Genomic DNA, 18,369 nt, shown 5'->3' on the forward strand with positions numbered 1-18,369 from the left:
ATGTGGTAGCTACGACCGGTAAACGAATTACCTGAATATTTTATTAATGTTCAGAGCGACCTTGGGATATAACATCAAATAGTCGGCTTTAATGGTTTATCCCATGAGTATGTCATTACGGGGAAGGGGGGGGGGGGGGAGAAAATACGACCGGTGAGAAATGTCACGCTTATCATAATCAGTAACATAAAATAAAGGTAATATAACCCACATATATAGGGTAAAACCGTTCTGGTCCATCTGTTTTGAAATTATGTCTTTACGGCTCTCTTTTATTTCATAATAGGCCCTGATGTGATGAAGATTATCTTTTATTTTTTTAACCCTGAGTGCGAGTTGTATGCAGTTCATAACCTTGATATTTAATTTCGGGCAGACAGACACGCATACAACACACAAATATTAGTCCACTTAAAAAAACCGGACACAGTTTTGTACCGATAAAATGTGGTAAATAATTTTAAATGTGACTAACTTATCAAGCCCCTCCAGGCCTTGAATGGGAAAATCCCACGGCCCTGGCAGGGGAAAGTTAATGCTATGATGCGTGACTTCTATCAACCAATCCAGATTCGCGTTACAATTGCCATGTGACGTCATACAATTATTCCTTACCGACTGGAGTGCAAAACCTCTGTGACGGTTTTTAGTTCAAGACTAATTTTTGCAGGTATTTTTGCCGTTTTAAAGCAAAAGGATTTATTGTTTTATGTTACTTTTATATTTTAAGTTGAAAATGACTGAAACCATGCTTAGATTCTTTTTTATTTATTTCAGCAGGGCGCCATATTTCGCAATATAGCTGGGCAACCTTAGTTGAGAAGTGTGTCTGCATGTGACGTGGGTCCACCAAAGACAGAGAAGAATTAATTCATTCGTCAAGAAGTTTGAAGACATTTTAATATCAGATTACGAAACGTGAATCCAGCATACCAACTGAATCCGCGGTGTTCAGGACGATAAGAACAAGGTCATCGTCATAAAGGTCACCCTCAGCTTTAGGAGCTATTCAGAGTTTTTCGTGTGAGTGTTAGGTTGATAGAAAATGGAAGTTTAGAGCCAGGCACACTGGCCCAATTCTCAGGTTTGAGACTTTTTCATAATATTAGACATTTTCATATTAAAAAGACGTTTTCCAGATGTATCGGCTAGGCAGGACTTTGTTGAAGTTACCCAAGTTACGGGTAACCAAAAGCTTAGCGATACACAAACAAAAATCCAGCCATGCAGGATCCCAAAACCCGGTAGGCAGAGATGGCAAGGAGACGAGGACCTTTGCAACCCAAGCAGCAGCCGAACCCTTCCTGAATGGCAGTTCTTCTGTTTATGTTGAAGAGATGTATCTTGCATGGCAGAGAAATCCAAGCAGTGTACACAAGGTAAAATATTTTATAAAAGAAATAGTAATCCACACGGAATTATTAAACCGCTTTATTGTCACCCAGCAGTAGAATGTAGCAAGACGTGTAACTTTTTATGGGCATTCCTCATCAACAATAAGTTTTTGAGTTAAAGGTTTTGAAAGTTCTGTAACCTTACACTATTCATGTTTTACAGAATCCAGTCCACACTGAATCGACACTCCCAGGGTCTTTAAACAACTGAAAGTACTAATTTAAGGAAGTATCCAAGATTTTTACTATGGGGTTTGACAAGAGGATTGTTCCTTTTTATTAAATTGTCCATCTTTTCCTTTGTTTTTCAATGAAAGAAAATGTATTAATTGAATCCACTTTAAATCTTCCATACCATTTGAAAACTATACATAACACCTCAAGGGTCACAGTTTATTCAAAGGAGCTTGACAGGTTACAAACAATAAAGTACCGGTATGAGGTTTGCTTGTTTGCACTTGTAGATTTATTGAGAGTGAGACCAAATTCATGAATATTTTATGCATTTATACCTAGCCCAAATTTTCTGTTATACAAATCTGCATGCAGGGAAAATTAGTGTCCCAGTGTTTTGATCTTAAAGCATAGTCATCTGCTTGAGACAGTACACACACACACACACACACACAAAGAGTAACAAGTGTAGAACTACAATTATTCATTTTGGAACAGAATTAGCAATTGTTTTGAATAATGCAGAAATAAATATAATTTGGCAGAGGAGCAAAACTTCACATTAGTTAAGAGGTCTGGACTACAGAAAAAAATGCTTGCATTTGGTCAGAGAAGCAAAACCATCAAGAATAATCAAGAGATCTAAACTAAATACATCTTGGACTTGACGGCCTCAAATATATGCATGGATACTGATTACTGGCATTATTCTGGTCTATACTTCTGATTGGAAGATTATTTCAAAAATCCTCTAGGAGATATTCTTTCAAGTAGAAGTAAATATCTTCACATACAAGATAAAACGGTTAAAAAATGCCAAGAAAGCCCCCAAAAACTCAGAAAGTTTTAAATCTTTAACTTGAAATGAGCAACACATACTGTGTATAAAATGGATAATATCACAAGTATTGAATGTGTGCGTGTGTGTGTGTGTGTATATATATATATATATATATATATATATATATATGCATTTGGTGCCCTATTGGTATGTAAATCCACATGGATTTTCTGAATGTTTTTCATGTATTAATTTGATATAAATGTATTTTATCTTCGATGACCTATGACATAATATAAAATTTAGGCATGTTACTTGTATCTTTCTGCGGGCAATGTTTTTCAAATGACATTTATATAATTACCTCCCTTGAAATTGTTTTCATTCATCCTATGGACCATCATGCAGTGTAAAATTTAAATCTGAAATCAGTTTTATATAATTACCTCCCTTGAAATTGTTTTCATTCATCCTATGGACCATCATGCAGTGTAAAATTTAAATCTGAAATCAGTTTAAGTCAGAATCTTACTAGTTTCTAGAATACCATAACCACGAGGCAAAAAAAGTTTCCTATTGCACTGGTTCTAAAATTAAGGTAGATAGGTTGTTTTTTTAAAAACATATATTATAATGATTAGTATATTTAATGTACAAAGCACTTAAAGTACTCGGCTAAACCAGTTCATTTAAATGCACAAGTCAATTTTGAGAATGTAAAAAAAAAAAAACATGGGGCACGGGGAGCAAGTGCTAGTGTCACCAAATGAAAACAGGTATGGTTGTCTGACTGGAACCACAATTTTCTTTTGTTAGGCATGATGGAAATATTTTCTACTACTGCATTCTGCAGTATTTTTTATATGTATAGTATATTGCAGTTGTAGCAAAGAATTTTGTATGTGGATGTTAATAGTTGCACAAGTTATCATCTAAAACTGTTAACTGAAGTGGGGCAGTTCAGCTATACATCAGCTGACACTGTGCTGACATCAGACATAGATGAAAATGGGAAATGCTGACAGTACTTTTCTAGCAATACTGCTGATATAATATGGAGCACAACTTTGAGTGGTATGCCAACACCAGTGCTGACACCCTGGCAAGATAATTAGCAGAGGGCCAGAAAACATGCAGCAAAAGCCCTGACTTGCCAGAAAATATATATATTGGATTGGGAAGTTGTATGCAATTCCAGCAGGTAACTGTTCTCGTATGGTTCTTAATCATGTAGAGGAATTCATGTGCTTAGCACAGAAAAGCTTATGGGATTGTCTGTTGTCCTTATCTGTCAGTTTTGTTTGCTACTCGTAAACTACTTTGAAGATTGCCTTGAAACATCATATGCACATTCTTCCCATGGTCTAATTTGTCTTGAATGAAAATCATGTTACTGCTGAATGGATGGTCACTTCATTATCAGATTTTCACATTAAAAATCTTCTTGTGATGTCTAGCTGGTCCTAAATAAAAATAGTGCCAGTCTGAAATCTAATATGGCCACCATCTTAAAAGTCTTGTTATCACATCTCTTCTTCAACAGTCATATTGATCTATCGTTTTTACAAGAAGCCTTTATAATGTTGAGTTGGTCTCGGATGAAAATGGTGCTGATCTGATGTCCAGTATGGCTGCCACAGCAGCCAGCTTGAGAATACCATTATTGTTACACAAGAATGGATGGTTGGTCATATCTTGAGAGTATAGTATCATTATCTCTACTCGTCTAAAAATTGATTTGCTACATCAACATGGGGTCTTCAGCAATAGACTTGGAATACTTACTTGGTCCTAAATGAGTTATGGCTGCTTTGAAATCTTGATGTCACTACTTCCCCTGAATGGGTGACTGTTACCAAATGGGGTTGTCACCTGTAGACTTCTGATGCCCACTTTTACAGAATGAAAATGGTGCCAGACTGAAATCCTTTTCGGCTACTTTGAAAATCTTTTATTGCTGAAAAACATCAAATAGCTTGAATATTCAGCAGTTAAAAGAACTAAAAAGGTTTTATGTTGAATTCCTGGAAATAATTTTCATCCCATAGAGCATGTCCCTTTGAGAGATTCTTGTTCTTTCTTTTCTTTAATCCGAAATGCTTTCAAAAGGTTGGATTTGGCCTGACTGTCTTTCTCAGCATCACATTTGGTCGCCATGTGATGACGCCGTGTTGTTAAAAGTTTGTAAATACAATTATTTGTTGGTAATATTTGAATTTGATGGTCATCTTGAATTCTTGTTATTTCAGCTCATCTTGAATGGATGTTCTTATTGTCCTGGGTCTTTCACAAGATTTTATATGATGTCTAGTACTGCTGTTCTGATTATCAATTATAATCGATAATCAGTTGGTTGGGAGAACCAATTTGCTGAGGGGGCACTCACCAGTTATTATGTACTTTTGAGAGAGTGTCATATGTAAGGTGAAGTTGTTTGCATATAAAACATGCACAATGAAGGGAATGTTGGCATACCTCTATGCTACATTAATGTAATGTGAATGATATTTCTTTGGATATTGTACTTTTGGAAATTGTACATGATCTAAGAACACTCCTAACTAAAATGACTGCTCCCTTGTGCCTTGAGTTTGGAACACCCATTACTAAAATTAGCACCTGACTGTTTGGTGAGGATTTGAAAGCACATGTTTCAAATGCATGCAGAAAATGTCACGGGTCATGTTCTTTCCTATACACAGAAGCTGACATCCAGGTTTCATCTATAATGATAAGTATAGGTTTGATCATGAGCATCCAAAAATTTTAAGTTATAGAATTTTTAATATCACGGTGTTTGCATAGTTTTATTATTGGAACTGAATTAGTACTGTGAGTTCTAAATATCATACTCGCGCTGTGGATGAAAATGATTACCAAAATTATCTTCATATTCTGAAGGAAAAGTTTTGTTTTCATGTTTGGACATGCTTTGGATTTTACAAAGCACAGGAGGGTCTACTGACAAAGGGGAATTTAGACACGACAAAGGTCGTATGCAAAGTGTACAGACAGGAGTATGCAAACAAAGGTAGGTCCAGCTATTTTCGTTGAAATCAGTGAGGGGATACATTGGATTCTTTAGATGTTTGGCAAACACGTACTCCAATGCATACTGTAAAAAAGAACAGGCTTCTAATTGTGTTTTTGGTGCTACACCAAAACAAAATTAACATGTGAGACGTCTTACGTTGTAGGACTGTATAAACAGCATGATATAAGCCTTCCGATCCACTACAGTAGAGCTGAATTTTTTATTCCCTTCATAATTTCCACATAAAAAAATGTACTCCATAGTTGGAAGCTTTTAGGATAATAATAGACCTCAGTGACAAATGCAATTATTAGGAGACGGAGCACCCTAATATAAAATAAATGAGAATTTTCACCATAAGATTTTGTGTGATGTCTTCTTGGTCATTGCTGACCTGACACCAATATGTCCACCATGATGTCCATCATGGTGGCTTTGTTATCGCTTCTCCTAATTGTATGGTCTTGTTGATGTGGGTTATAAATTAAATGGCTGTCACCATGTCCATAATAAATTGGTTCTAAACGAAAAGTGCTCCTTGGACATCAAGACTAAAAAATCTCTATGATGTCTTGTTGATCCTAACAAAAATGGTGCTGATCAAAAGTCACATTCTTGAAAATCACTTCCTGTCAAAGAGATGGTTCAGCAAAATTTTGCATAAATCACAGATTTGGCAAAGACTTTATTTGGATGATATTTTATATTTCATAGATGTTCACGGGGCCACGAGTGGCTGAGTGGTCTAAAGCGCTTACCATTCCAGATCACTGCCATCACACCTCTGTCTGCGTGGGTTCGAGTCCAAGGCTCGGCTAGCATGGGTATGTGGGAAAGTCTGCCAGTAGTTTTTCGTGGGTTGGTGGTGTTTTCCAGGGTTCTTCCTCCACTAGTTATACTGGCCGCCATGTATAGCCTATCTTGTGCTGAAAAATGGCTTTAAACCCTAGAACAAAAACATCATAGATGTTCACAGATCCTTGTGTATATGTTCCAGGTTCAAGATGTTGATTTTTAGAATCAGGTAAATCTTAGTATCATGCCAAATTTATCATAATGTGTTGTATGGACTGTTTATATTGTACAGAACAGAAGGCCACAAGGCAGATTAGTTCTGTAACTAATTGAGCTAGCGGTACCATCTATAAATAAATACTTTATTATTGTAATTATTATTAATAATATTGATGTTGTTAGCACATAATAAGCACAGTGGCTCAAATAATTATATTTACTTTCTCACTTAGTTCACAAAGAGACAAATTTAGTAACAGTTCTAAGGAGAATGAGATTAAATTTAATAAAGCTGGTAGAAATCTTTAGCAAGTTTGCTCTACATATAAGGAGCAATCCCAGCTAAGAGGTCATGACTCAAGAAGAATTAATTCTTTGAGATTTACATTTTGACTCTTGTGATTTTGGTGTCAAGGATCAGACAACTCATTAGTCTGAAATCTGTTGATAATCCAGATGTGCCAAAAAATAGTTGTGTAATCAAATCAGGTATTCTGTGAGTTTCTCTGGAATATCAGAAATGACCTTTAATACTCAGCAGTTAAAATTAAGAAATTGTCTTATCTTAGATTCCAGAACATTTTGTTGGCCAGTTGAGTATCAGTCCCATCGTGGGACCATTGTTATGTAATATAATTGTCCCTTTATATTAAAGATGTGTGCAGTGCATTACAAATCATGTAGTTCTTTTTTAGAAAGAGTGGAAACTTTGTTGCAGTCATATCATAATCTTCATACATTCTGATGGTTATCACTATCCCTAACATGCCAACCCTTTTGTGTTGGCCATATGTGCAACTGAAATGAGACTTTTAAATTATTGCTCACAGAAAAATAGCAAAATTGTGAAAATAAGATTCTTGTGGTCAGATCTGAATATTGGCCTGTCATGTTTGATACAGACTAGATGTCATATTAAATTCAGTGTTTATCAAGGAACCAGTCCAACTTGACAAGAGTGCCCCAGACACTTTAAACTGACAGTATTTTCCAGGTGAAAAATACTTGTATGATAAAGCTGATGCTTCTGTAGCATTTTCTAGAAATGGTGTTTGGCAAAAGAAAGCATGTAGAAGAAGAAAGGGATAATATGCCTCTTAAAATGTTCAAACATTTGGCACATAAATGTTAAGAGATGTTCAGATTCTTGCAAAAAAACCAAAAGGAAACAGTTACATTTATTGGATATATATCGTAATATGTTGATATGGTTATGTCTCGTGGCAGGATGGATTATTGCATTCACCACATGAAACATGAAAGATAACCCCCACAAAGATTATGTCAAGCTGTGAAATCTAACAAGAAAAAACCTTTGAACTACAAGGGAGGGAAGATATCAAAACCTCATCTTTATTTGTTTTATACATTCTTTTGTTTTATCCCTAGCTAGGCCACTGCTAAATACCGTAAGAAATATTAACGCTGTATAGGTTATACATTATGAAATTTACACCAGCCATGACTGTTTTTACTTTATTCAGATCTCCCCCATCTGCTTGCAGAGCAAATAGAGTAAAATCAGTGAGTGGTGCCATAAAACCCACCACAGGTGCAATAACATCCATGACATTAGATTATGGATGAGTGTTTCCATTAGACATAGTGGACATCCACTACTCATAGAGGACACTTAATCCCTTACCCCTGAGTGTACATCCACATTATTGAGTAGGCAGTCTGAAATCACCATCATGTGTGTACTGTTCATGGGATTTAGAGCTGTGGTTTCTGACACAGTGCTTGAATGAGGTAATTAAAGTCTAAGTGTACTTTACTAACTATAAAGTTTTTCTTGCTGCATCAGTCTCCTGTCTGATTTCTGAAGTTTTCAAATGCAGTAGCAGTACATGTTAGTTATGCCTTGCTGAATATTGATCAGAATTGTGGAAAAATGTCACCGGCCTAACTGAGGTCATGTTAGGATTGGCAGATCTGCAGACACAGAATTTAAAGTTTGAATTTGTTGCACATTGTAAAATAGGATAACTTGTTTCTGTATGTGTCTGTTTATGGATGCAGTAACTCATTCAATAGAAACTCAAGAGTTTGTTATCCATTTGTCATGGGTTTTATACCGGCCAAGACCAGTCCTGGATGGATTCCTGTGTTTCATTGGAAAGGGCATGTCTTCCATTTTCTCAGCATGATGTGGCCAATAATGTATTTAAAGTTAAATAACAAGAAAACAAATTCTTATCTAGAATGATGTGTAGTTTAATTCAAAGGCCACATTGTATGTGCAAACAGTATACAGTGGCAGGTTTATTATCTCCATGATATTATTCTTATGGAATGAAATGTCTCTTTGTTGGAGGAATGTGTCTTTCAGGTAGTACTGTTAATTTTCTTGCTCACACTGCAGGTGTATGTTAAGATCTTTAGTGTTCTATGGATGACAAGGTGGCACATTAAACTCATCCCATTAAAGATAAGACAGCTTGCATAGTTACATATACATGTATCTGCACTCCAGGCTAGGAAGGTTTAGGAAGAGTACAGTTGGTAGTGGTGTCTGATATGTTTTGACCAAATGTAAAATGGCTTATTGTGTTAAATAAGTATGCTTAAATATATCTAGATTTGTACACTGATGTTAAAACAGCATATCTATATGACTTTAAGGCATAGTATATTAATGAATCTTCACTAACTGTAAAATAATGCACCATATCCACGTTTTACATCACTTGGGGTTGGATTGCTCATATTAATTAGGGCTGCATGGCAGCCCCAAATTTTCATCAGTGGCCTCAGAGGTTTCCTGATTGAAACTTAGTCATTCTTTCTTGCCAGATATTGATGCAGATTCTATTCATATCTATAACATTGGTTACAGTATTGGAATAAGTGTACCTTTTTTTTCATTACTGGAGGTCATCTTCATTATATATAAAAATGGGGAATAAAGCTTGGATCTGCTTTTTAGTGCATTTCAACACAGATACTCTTATTACATGTATCTACAATAGATTATATCAATGACAAGGTGACAAGTAAGTAGATGTCCCTTAATAACTGGGCCCGAGTTGTGCTTGGATTCACTTGACTGGGCATGATGCTCTTGTAAACTAATTCCATGTCTTATTTATGATATTCTGTTTCGTGCTTTATATAAAATGGAATATACTTTTAAATAGTTTTCTAGTTTGTTGACTTGTTTCTGCTTGGTCTGCAAAACTTTCTATCCTGTAGATCAGTTTCGTTTTGGTTTGGCTCAGTTTTTTTGTGGCACAAAAAAGAACTTAAATTTGACATGAAACCAAGTAAAGTTGGTAATAATACATGTAATTAACAAACAGAAAGAGTATAATGCTTATGCAGCTAAATTTATATCATGTTACATAAACATATATTAGTTGTCTGCAGATCCTTGGTCTCTTGATAAGGACTTTTGATTTTTAAAAATCATTTTTTTACATATTGGAAACACAACTACTTCTACTAATACTATTACTATAAAAGGCAAGTTATCAGTTCTTTTGATCAGCTTGTGAACCAGTTTTGATAATGAACCTGGACTCGTCAGGATTTTGAAAGTAGGTGTACATTAATGGCCATTATCAGTGAGTTTTGAGGGTCAGGCTGTATGTAGAAAGATAGTTAATAGAATTCCAAGTATTGATTTTTATTGACTGATGGAGTTGAAGCAGATGATGACTGCTGACATTTATCTCAGATTTATTATTCAAAATAACCTTATACTTTTTATAATTGTTGTTTAATTAACTTGACTGAAACCTTCACTTTTTGCCATGTATCATTAATTAACCACATGAAAGTTTCCTACTCTCACTATCGAAGGCCTGGAGACAAAATTTAATGTTGCCATATGTTCATGCAGATTGTTGTTAGATATACATTTATGTATGTGAACTTCTTGTGGTATGTTGCTTGATGGCTTTCTGACCCATGAATTTTTCAGTGGTTATTGACCCATTCTCTGTCATTGACCTGCATGTGAATAGATGTCAACATAAATGACCATGTCAGTAGTTGCTGGTCAATGACCTATGGTGTGAATAGATGTAAACTTTAATGATCTGTCAGTAGGTGAAGTACTAGCACCTGTTTCTACATCTAAATACAGGTAATTATGATCCACTGGGCTTTCCAAGATCCTTAAGTGTTACAAGTGGCAGCTCCTGATCAGGGATGTGGGCATATTCACTCTTGGGAAGGGGGTGAACTGGGTAGGTTAATCCAACTTCAAGTAAACATATGATCAATCTGCTTTCAGGAATCCCATTGTGCTAACATGGAAATTTAGCGGAAAGATCTTGGAAACCATAACTGCGTTCTCAAGGACCCAAACCTCCTAGTCAAATATGCATGAAATTCTTAGAGTATGCACTAATTCTCAGTGATGTGTCCCTCTGACATGCCTCATTTTCCCCTGTGATGCACCTCATTGTATGTGTTTGGTCATCCTTGACTATAGGATAGGTAATGGCTAGACTCAATTAACAGGCATCAAGTATGGTGACTAATTAACATCTGATCCTTCTCTGATGTGATGACTTTAGAGAAACAGCTGTTCTGTTGAATGTGTATATAAACATCTGAAATTATTTAGCAAATAATGATGCCCTTTGTCATTTTAATGGTGTTTTAATTGGCAATGACACATACAGTGAAAGTAATCCAAGCTTTTCAGTAATGTTAAGATTGCTACTTCATTACATCTGATGTTGACTAGAACACTACAGTATCAGTAGATTCTTCTTAAAAAAGTGCAGAAAAGTACTTTGACTTGTAGAAATGTGTCAGCAAAATCCGTTCATTTTTTGTGTGAAACAGATGTGATGAAAATAAAACTAGTGCTAAGAAAGGGGGAAAAATAGATGAAAGTGAGAGCTGAAGTGAAGACAATTGGAGATCGAACTCTGAATATATATTTAATGCTGAATCGGTCTTGACCACAGTGAAGCACACTATTAAAAATAGCAGCAGAACTACAAACGTAGGAACTTATTGACCTGAGAGAGAGGCAGTTTTCATTGTTTAAAATAGTGGAATCAGGTGGTATTTTAAAAACAGTTTGTGAGTGGAGTAAAAAGCTGTAACTGTAATCCAGATCATTTAATTACTATTGAGAATTGCTGTGCTAATCAAAAATTACAGACAATCCTGCGCATTGATGAGCCTGACGTTTAAATCCAAATATGTAATAAAATAATTGTTTACTTTTTCCTTTCATTGTCTATCATTTTGAATGTGAGCTCATGGCAGGGACTCCCATAGTTAGGCTGTGGACTGGCAAGTTCTACGAGTGAAGCGTGTCAGCCTGAATAAAATCAGATCTCCACTGTATTAGGTGAAGATCTGACAGTGACAGCTTAGGAATCATGTTCTGGTGGCTTATGATTTTACCGTAATTGATAATTTGATCAGCCAGTCAGATGAAGTCTTGTATCATTGCATTTGGGAGACTGAGCAATGTGGATGAAAAGTATCTATGTGTGCAGAACGATTGGTTTCATTATCAGATTTATGAAAGCTGCATTTCCATTGGCTAATTCAAAGGCTACCAGAACATGACCCCTAAGTGGTCGCTGTCAGATCTTCGCATAAAACAGTGGAGATCTGATCATAATCTGATTGAAATAGTACAGGACTCCTCTTCCTGAAACTCTGTTGAGAGCCCTGCATTAAACCATCTTAAAATAAAGATAATTTTGTTTAAAGAATGAGAAAATTTAGGATGTGCATGTGAGCTTTATTTCTGTACAAAATGTGTTTGTCAGGGATAATAAAGACAGATAAACAAATGTTGCATCTATACAGTGCAGGGTCATTAAAGTGACAAAAAACAGCAGGTACCAGCAAATTTGTCTCAGAATTGTTTTTAACTTTCTTGTGCCTTAACTGGCTTCTGAAGTTTATTGGCATGAGTTGACAGTGGTATGGAAGTGGGGTTAACATTGTACTGGCAAGAATCATATTTTGCCTTTGTATGTATAACAACTGCACATACACTATTTTGTTCAGATCTCAAGGTGTTTGCGCAAGTTTTTTTAATTATTTTTTTATGTACCTGGCAGTGCTCCAAAACAGTCATTCATGTACAGAGTTTAGTCAACTGTATTGCAAGACCTGTTTTCTGTCTATTTTTTTTCCTTCTAATATAGGGTAAGCAACATTGTTTCAGTTGTTGAAATTAACCTGACTTTGTCTTTATTACGTTAAAACTCTATGGTCACAAACTTAAGTAACAGAAAAGAAGTAAAATCAACAAGTTTTGTAAAACTTCACAGACAGTTTATTTGTCATAGTTAGAAATGAACAGTGTAAGATTAGCTTAAAGTATTATGAAGTAAATCCAAGCTAGTCCTTATAAAGGTCTATGAAAGTCCTTATTGAATGAAAAGACCCTTATAAATATCAGTACCAATTTGTAAAAATTCCTTCAAAAATTTTACAAGTTCTAGAATAATATTACTGTCCAAATAATGAGCACTTTCTGTCACCACTGAACAGCCCAAACAAATATTTTTCCTCTCAAAAAATATCTAAGTAAAACATAAAACACAGCTGCAGACTTATCAGGAACACAAAAAGTGTGACTGACTCCAGGAATTGGAATGAAACTGAATGCTTAATTTTTTCCTTATGTACACCTTATATTGCTACTGTACTTCGCAGTAGACCCAATGTGACAACATACACTATTGATTTTTGATGAACTAAGCATATTCATGTGACCTCACGCAACCAATTGGAAACCACATAATTATTCTGGAAACTTCCATATCCCATCAGTCACTGAAAAACTTGGTCATAGATGCCATTTTAAGTCTTATTGTTAATATTATTATTACTAATTGTCAACACGTATGTAAACATCAATTTATAGATCATACGCAATTTGTATTCTTAACAGGGTCAACTCACATACACAATTTATAACCCAAAATGTTCTTTACAGTTTACAACCATGAATAAAACTTAAGAAAATTAAATAAAATTGTACTTGGAGTTACCAAAAATATAGTAATACATAAAAATTACTTGACTCTTGGAAAAACTTGAATGTTTTTGAGAAAATTGAAATCATTTTTATTTACTTATCAATTTCCTTGACTGGCCCAGACAAAAAACGTTTTTGAGGTTCCTTAAGTTTAGTTTTCTAAAGATCTTTGTATGTTGGGTACTTAAAATTTAGATTTTCTAGCACAAAAAAAATCAATGAAAATTAATAGTTTTGAGGATAATGGTGATTCTGCACTACATATTTTTCTTTTTAAAGGAATTAAATTCTTTCTAATAGGTTATATATTTTTAAGTGTTTGATAGATATGTTATCAAAGAAATCAAGTAATGACAAAGACATTAGGAAGCTTAAACAAATTATTTTATTATCAGCATTTCCTTTGTTAGTCAAATATTCATTTCCAAAAAATTTGACACAAACTTTTTGTTCCTGTGTGTAATTTTGATGCAAAAGAGTCATCACATGACAGTGAGGAATTATTCAGTCTCCAGTGCAGAGAAATTGGATGGCATCATGTCTGCATTGATTGTAGGCATAGTTGTGAAGGATTAGCTTGCCCTAACCTCACAAGCTCTCAAGCAATTTCCATCCGGCTCAGCAACACGTTATCCTGAAAAACAAACCTTGATACTTTTCTGATTAGAAAATGATCTCCAGATGAAAACGACATGCGTTCAGAATCACAAGCCAAGAAGGCAAAAGAGGCAGAACACGGCAAAGTAAACATGGAGTGTAACTTTAAAGAAAAATGGAGGAAAGAATTCTCTTGGAGTATGGCATATCCATTGGGATTACCATCTGAGTTATGTTTGCACAATTGCAAAGACTGCAAAAGTGAATAATCCTTCTGCAACGAGGTCTAAGAATTATTTGAAAAAATCTGCCCTCATTCACCATGAGGTATCTGTAGAACACATTACTGCCCAAGGCATTTTTTCAAAAGAAAGAATTCTGGGAGCTTGCAGAGAAAAAATGTGTTATTTGGATTACAAAGGGCGTAATTGTAGTTTTTATTATGATTTATATGTAATTTGTTGGTTTATAACTTGCTGCAAGAAGAGAAAGATGGTTAAAAGTGTAGCTTACTAGACCATTAAACTATGACTTTTGAATAAATGTATTCTAAGAAGTCAAATAAAACTGATGAAAGTGCAAATTTAATGACATGGGCAGTAAACTAGCTGTCATTTGGTTTTAAAAATTGTATTTGAATTTTTGTGTTTGGTTATGTATGTTGTATGTAATATTTTGGTTTATAGCTGCTTCAGTAATGATGAAAACAACTGTTACAAGCGCAGCTAAAAACCAAAGCAAAAAATAAACTATGACTGGGCAATGAATTTGTTTGATTATTGTACATATTTGTTGATTTGCAAATTTCAGACAGAGATTATGTAATGCAAGTAGTGATTTTCTATGATCAGCTGAAGCAATTAGGGGTGACATGAGGATTTTTCTGTACATTCTTGACCCCAGTAATTCTCACTTGACCTCTAGTTCTGACACCAAGGATTTTTTTATATATAAAAAAAACTACTCGATCTTAACACCCCTAGGGAATGCATTGTGTTGTTCATTTAAATGGCACTTTTAACATTGTTGGCTGTATCATGCTGAGGAATGGGAACTGCAGTAAGTGCATTTGCCAAGGACAAACTGAAGGAGCCGACTTGGGTTGGCCAGGGCAAGCATCAGACCTACAACCCATGGATTACGACTCTACAGGGGTTAAATAAATCTTTTTCTTATGTTAGGCAGATAGTGAGACAACCACTACTTTCATCACGTTGATAGCTTATCATAAATGTGAAGAATTAATGTTAGTTTTAAGTTGAAATTTTTGCAGTCCGATACATGGATGCATCTAGTAAGTTACATGTAAGATTGCTATTTTAGGGAAGATGTGAATGGCATAGGATTCCAAATTTTTTCTTGGATTTGGGAAGATTTGCAATGTTTTACTACTGTTGGATTAATCCAGTTTAAAGAATTAGGTAAGAATTTAATGAATTCAGTTTTATTTCTGGTGTGGCACTAATTGCAGATTATTTAAAATTCATTGAGGTATTCAGTAAACATTGCAATATTTAACTCATTCGGCCCTGGAGGTTTTTGTCGTTTTCACATGAAATGCTAGTAGGAAAGACCTTTTTGGGGCTATTTCTGAATACATCCTAATACATACACTTTCAACAGATTTTCCATTAGCCTAATTCCTAGTTGTATTAGAAACATCATTTTCCATTGGTTATTTTGCTTGCGCATGAGCAGAAGGGTTAAAGTTGGAGTTCTTTTTTTTTTCTTTTTTTGTGTTTAATGGACCCATCATTTTCGTATGGAGACCACTCTTTATTCTGAATGCCCAAAGGTTCACCTGTCTGTGTGCAGTGTGCAATTCAGACTGGTCTGCCTTAGATCTGAGGCCAAAAGGTCTAAAATCCAGACACAAGATTTGATTGCAACCACGAGCATATTTTGGGTGGAAAAAAAACGGGTCCAAAACATGAGGTTTTTCTCTCTGTATTTTGTAGTGCAACTAGAACGTCCAGATTATTTGGTATCATTGTAGAGCTATATCTGTCTGCTTTTTTGTCATACCATACTATCTTAAATGACCTTGATGCAGCAGGGCTCGGAAGTAGGGTACAGTCTCATCACGCCTTCAGGCGGGATTGGGGCTGGATGAGTTAACACATTAACCCCTAGCGACGACTTAACTGTGCAGGAGGTAGTAGCCTACTGCCAAACTCTGTAGCGTCATGGTCATGCATGATACACTAAAGTGGGCGGTATTATAGAAAGGTAGACAGATGTAGCTGCAAAAAGTAGGATAAGATGGACATTTGGAATAAATAGTGGTCTCCATGCAAAAATAATGGCTCCGTTTAGCAAAAAAAAAAAAGAAAGAACTTTTACCCTTCTGCTCATGCACAAGTCAAATAGCCAATGAAAAACGATGTTTCTAACACAACTAGGCAGTATGTTATTGAAAGATCACCATGGATTTGGTGTTTTCTAGTCTATTCAGAAATAGCTTTCAAAATGTGTTTCCTACTCGATTTTCAGGCGAAAATGACAAAAAGCTCATGGGGTTAATGTGTTAAAGGCTGTGATATCAGACCAAGTCATGATCATCAAGAGGTTAATCATGCCTCTTAAATGTGTCAAGTGGCTAAGTAATCCACATAGTGTATTTTTGATTTCTATGGTGCTAATTAGTGAGTGTTCTTATTTGAGTGTGTGGTCTCATGCTGATCAATTAGTATCTTGTCAGATCTTATTTCAATACGTGTAGCATAGTTTATACTGGTCAAATATATTCTTTCATTGAAACATGGACATTGCATACATCAGGAGTATTACACTGGCAACTTTGGTCTCTTTACTTTTAAAATTATAATGTTTGCCATTATTTTTAATTCCTTGTTTAAATTTCATTGTTAATAGATTCACCTGCATAAATTATTCAAATGCATATTGGAATGTTACAATCCATCTGAGGTCAGGCTGTACAGATAATTCAACACTTCTGACAGTGACAGGTGTAAGTTAGATATTTTAGCATTTGCAATATGTACAATGCAGTAGAGAGAGTGTTGGTATACCTCAATGCTACTTTCATGTACTGTGGCTTAAATTTCTTGATACATGTTGTAGTTGTGAAAATTGTACATGGCTCATCAAAATGGCTGATCCAATGTGCTTGAGAAATTTATCTGAACTAGTCCAAAAGTAGACTAACTTAGCGAATACTCTGGTGGCCTAGTGATCAGAGTGTCGGCCTCAGCTGGGGGAGGTCATGGGTTCGAACCGTGACCGAGTCATACCAAAGACTTCTTTAAAAAATGGGACTTACAGCTGCCTTGTGTATTTTGTCAGATTTAATTAAAGTTCTCCAGAGATCTCGGAAACGCTTAATTACGCGTATTTGGGTGCCAATTTTTGAAAGAGTACATATAAAAAGAACATGATGCAATAGCTGGGTGGCAAGTTCAAAGGCTTTGACTGGTGGCCGGGTAGGAAAATGTACAGTTGATATTTACAGTGATTGAATTCAGAAGCAGAAAGACCCAGAGATGTACATGTGGTCATTTAAAAAAGTACATCAAATAACTTTAGTTTTCATTATTGTGTTAGTTTTCAAATCTAGCAGAATAAGCAGTGCACGTGACCTCAGAATCAAAACATGTTGAGATTTAGACATGTTGAGACTTAGACAAAATGCCATTTACAAGTGGGTGACAAGTCGCCTAAAAATGTAAACTTCGCCTTCTTTTAAGAAAGCGAAAATGACTTCGCCCTGTGATTATTTAAGAGGTACATTGACTGACCATACCATATTTTTTTTAAATGCCCCTCTGCTTAGCCTGGTTAGTTCTAGTGCTGTAGCAAAATGTATTCATCAAGGCATCAGTAGCTAGGCCTAGTTTTTATATCAATTACGTTGACAAACAAACTCTTGCCCATTCACAAGCAGTATGTTTTGATAGCTGATTGACCATTAACCCTTTTCCGAGTAAGGCAGCAACTATCAATTTCCTGCATGATATCCTTTGATGATAAAACATAAACTTGTGTTTTAAGATCAGAATCGGTGATCTGGATATATATTAACTGCCTCTTGTACACTATTTCATCATAAAATTAGTTACTGTAAGTGAACCAGTAGGCCTAATGGGAAATAATGGCAGACTTCACTAAGTCTGGGATGTACCGGTTTATTAGATTGTCTGTTTTCTTAAATCATCTGGCAAATATATTCAGAAAGAATATACTTATCATTGAAACCAAAGCCTAGGTATTATTTTATTAAAGATTTAACTTTAAAATGCAAATTATGTAGGCCAGAAACGTATGGAACAATGCTATGTTGTGGAATTCGTGAGATGTGCTTTAAGGTCTAAGCTGTTTTCTGACTTGACATGTATTTGCAAAAATACGGGAAAAAAACAGCAAATCAGATACTATTTATTTGCCT

At 35.3% G+C, this 18,369-nt stretch overlaps 1 protein-coding gene across 2 annotated transcripts in view; it reads left to right on the forward strand.

Annotated features, from left to right (window-relative positions):
* Window positions 1-568: 568 nt before the first annotated feature.
* Window positions 569-18,369, forward strand: part of LOC149802633 (2-oxoglutarate dehydrogenase complex component E1-like) — a 120,719-nt gene continuing 102,918 nt past the window's right edge. For both annotated transcript variants that reach the window (XM_089951956.1, XM_089951957.1), the window contains exons 1-2: window positions 569-670; window positions 778-1,379. In XM_089951956.1, the coding sequence (XP_089808082.1) occupies window positions 1,140-1,379 (240 nt within the window). In that variant the 5' untranslated portion in view covers window positions 569-670; window positions 778-1,139. The remainder of the gene's footprint in view (window positions 671-777; window positions 1,380-18,369) is intronic.

The sequence above is a fragment of the Sinohyriopsis cumingii genome, chromosome 3 (assembly GCF_028554795.1).
Source record: "Sinohyriopsis cumingii isolate HCF-2022 chromosome 3, ASM2855479v2, whole genome shotgun sequence".
Taxonomy (NCBI): domain Eukaryota; kingdom Metazoa; phylum Mollusca; class Bivalvia; order Unionida; family Unionidae; genus Sinohyriopsis; species Sinohyriopsis cumingii.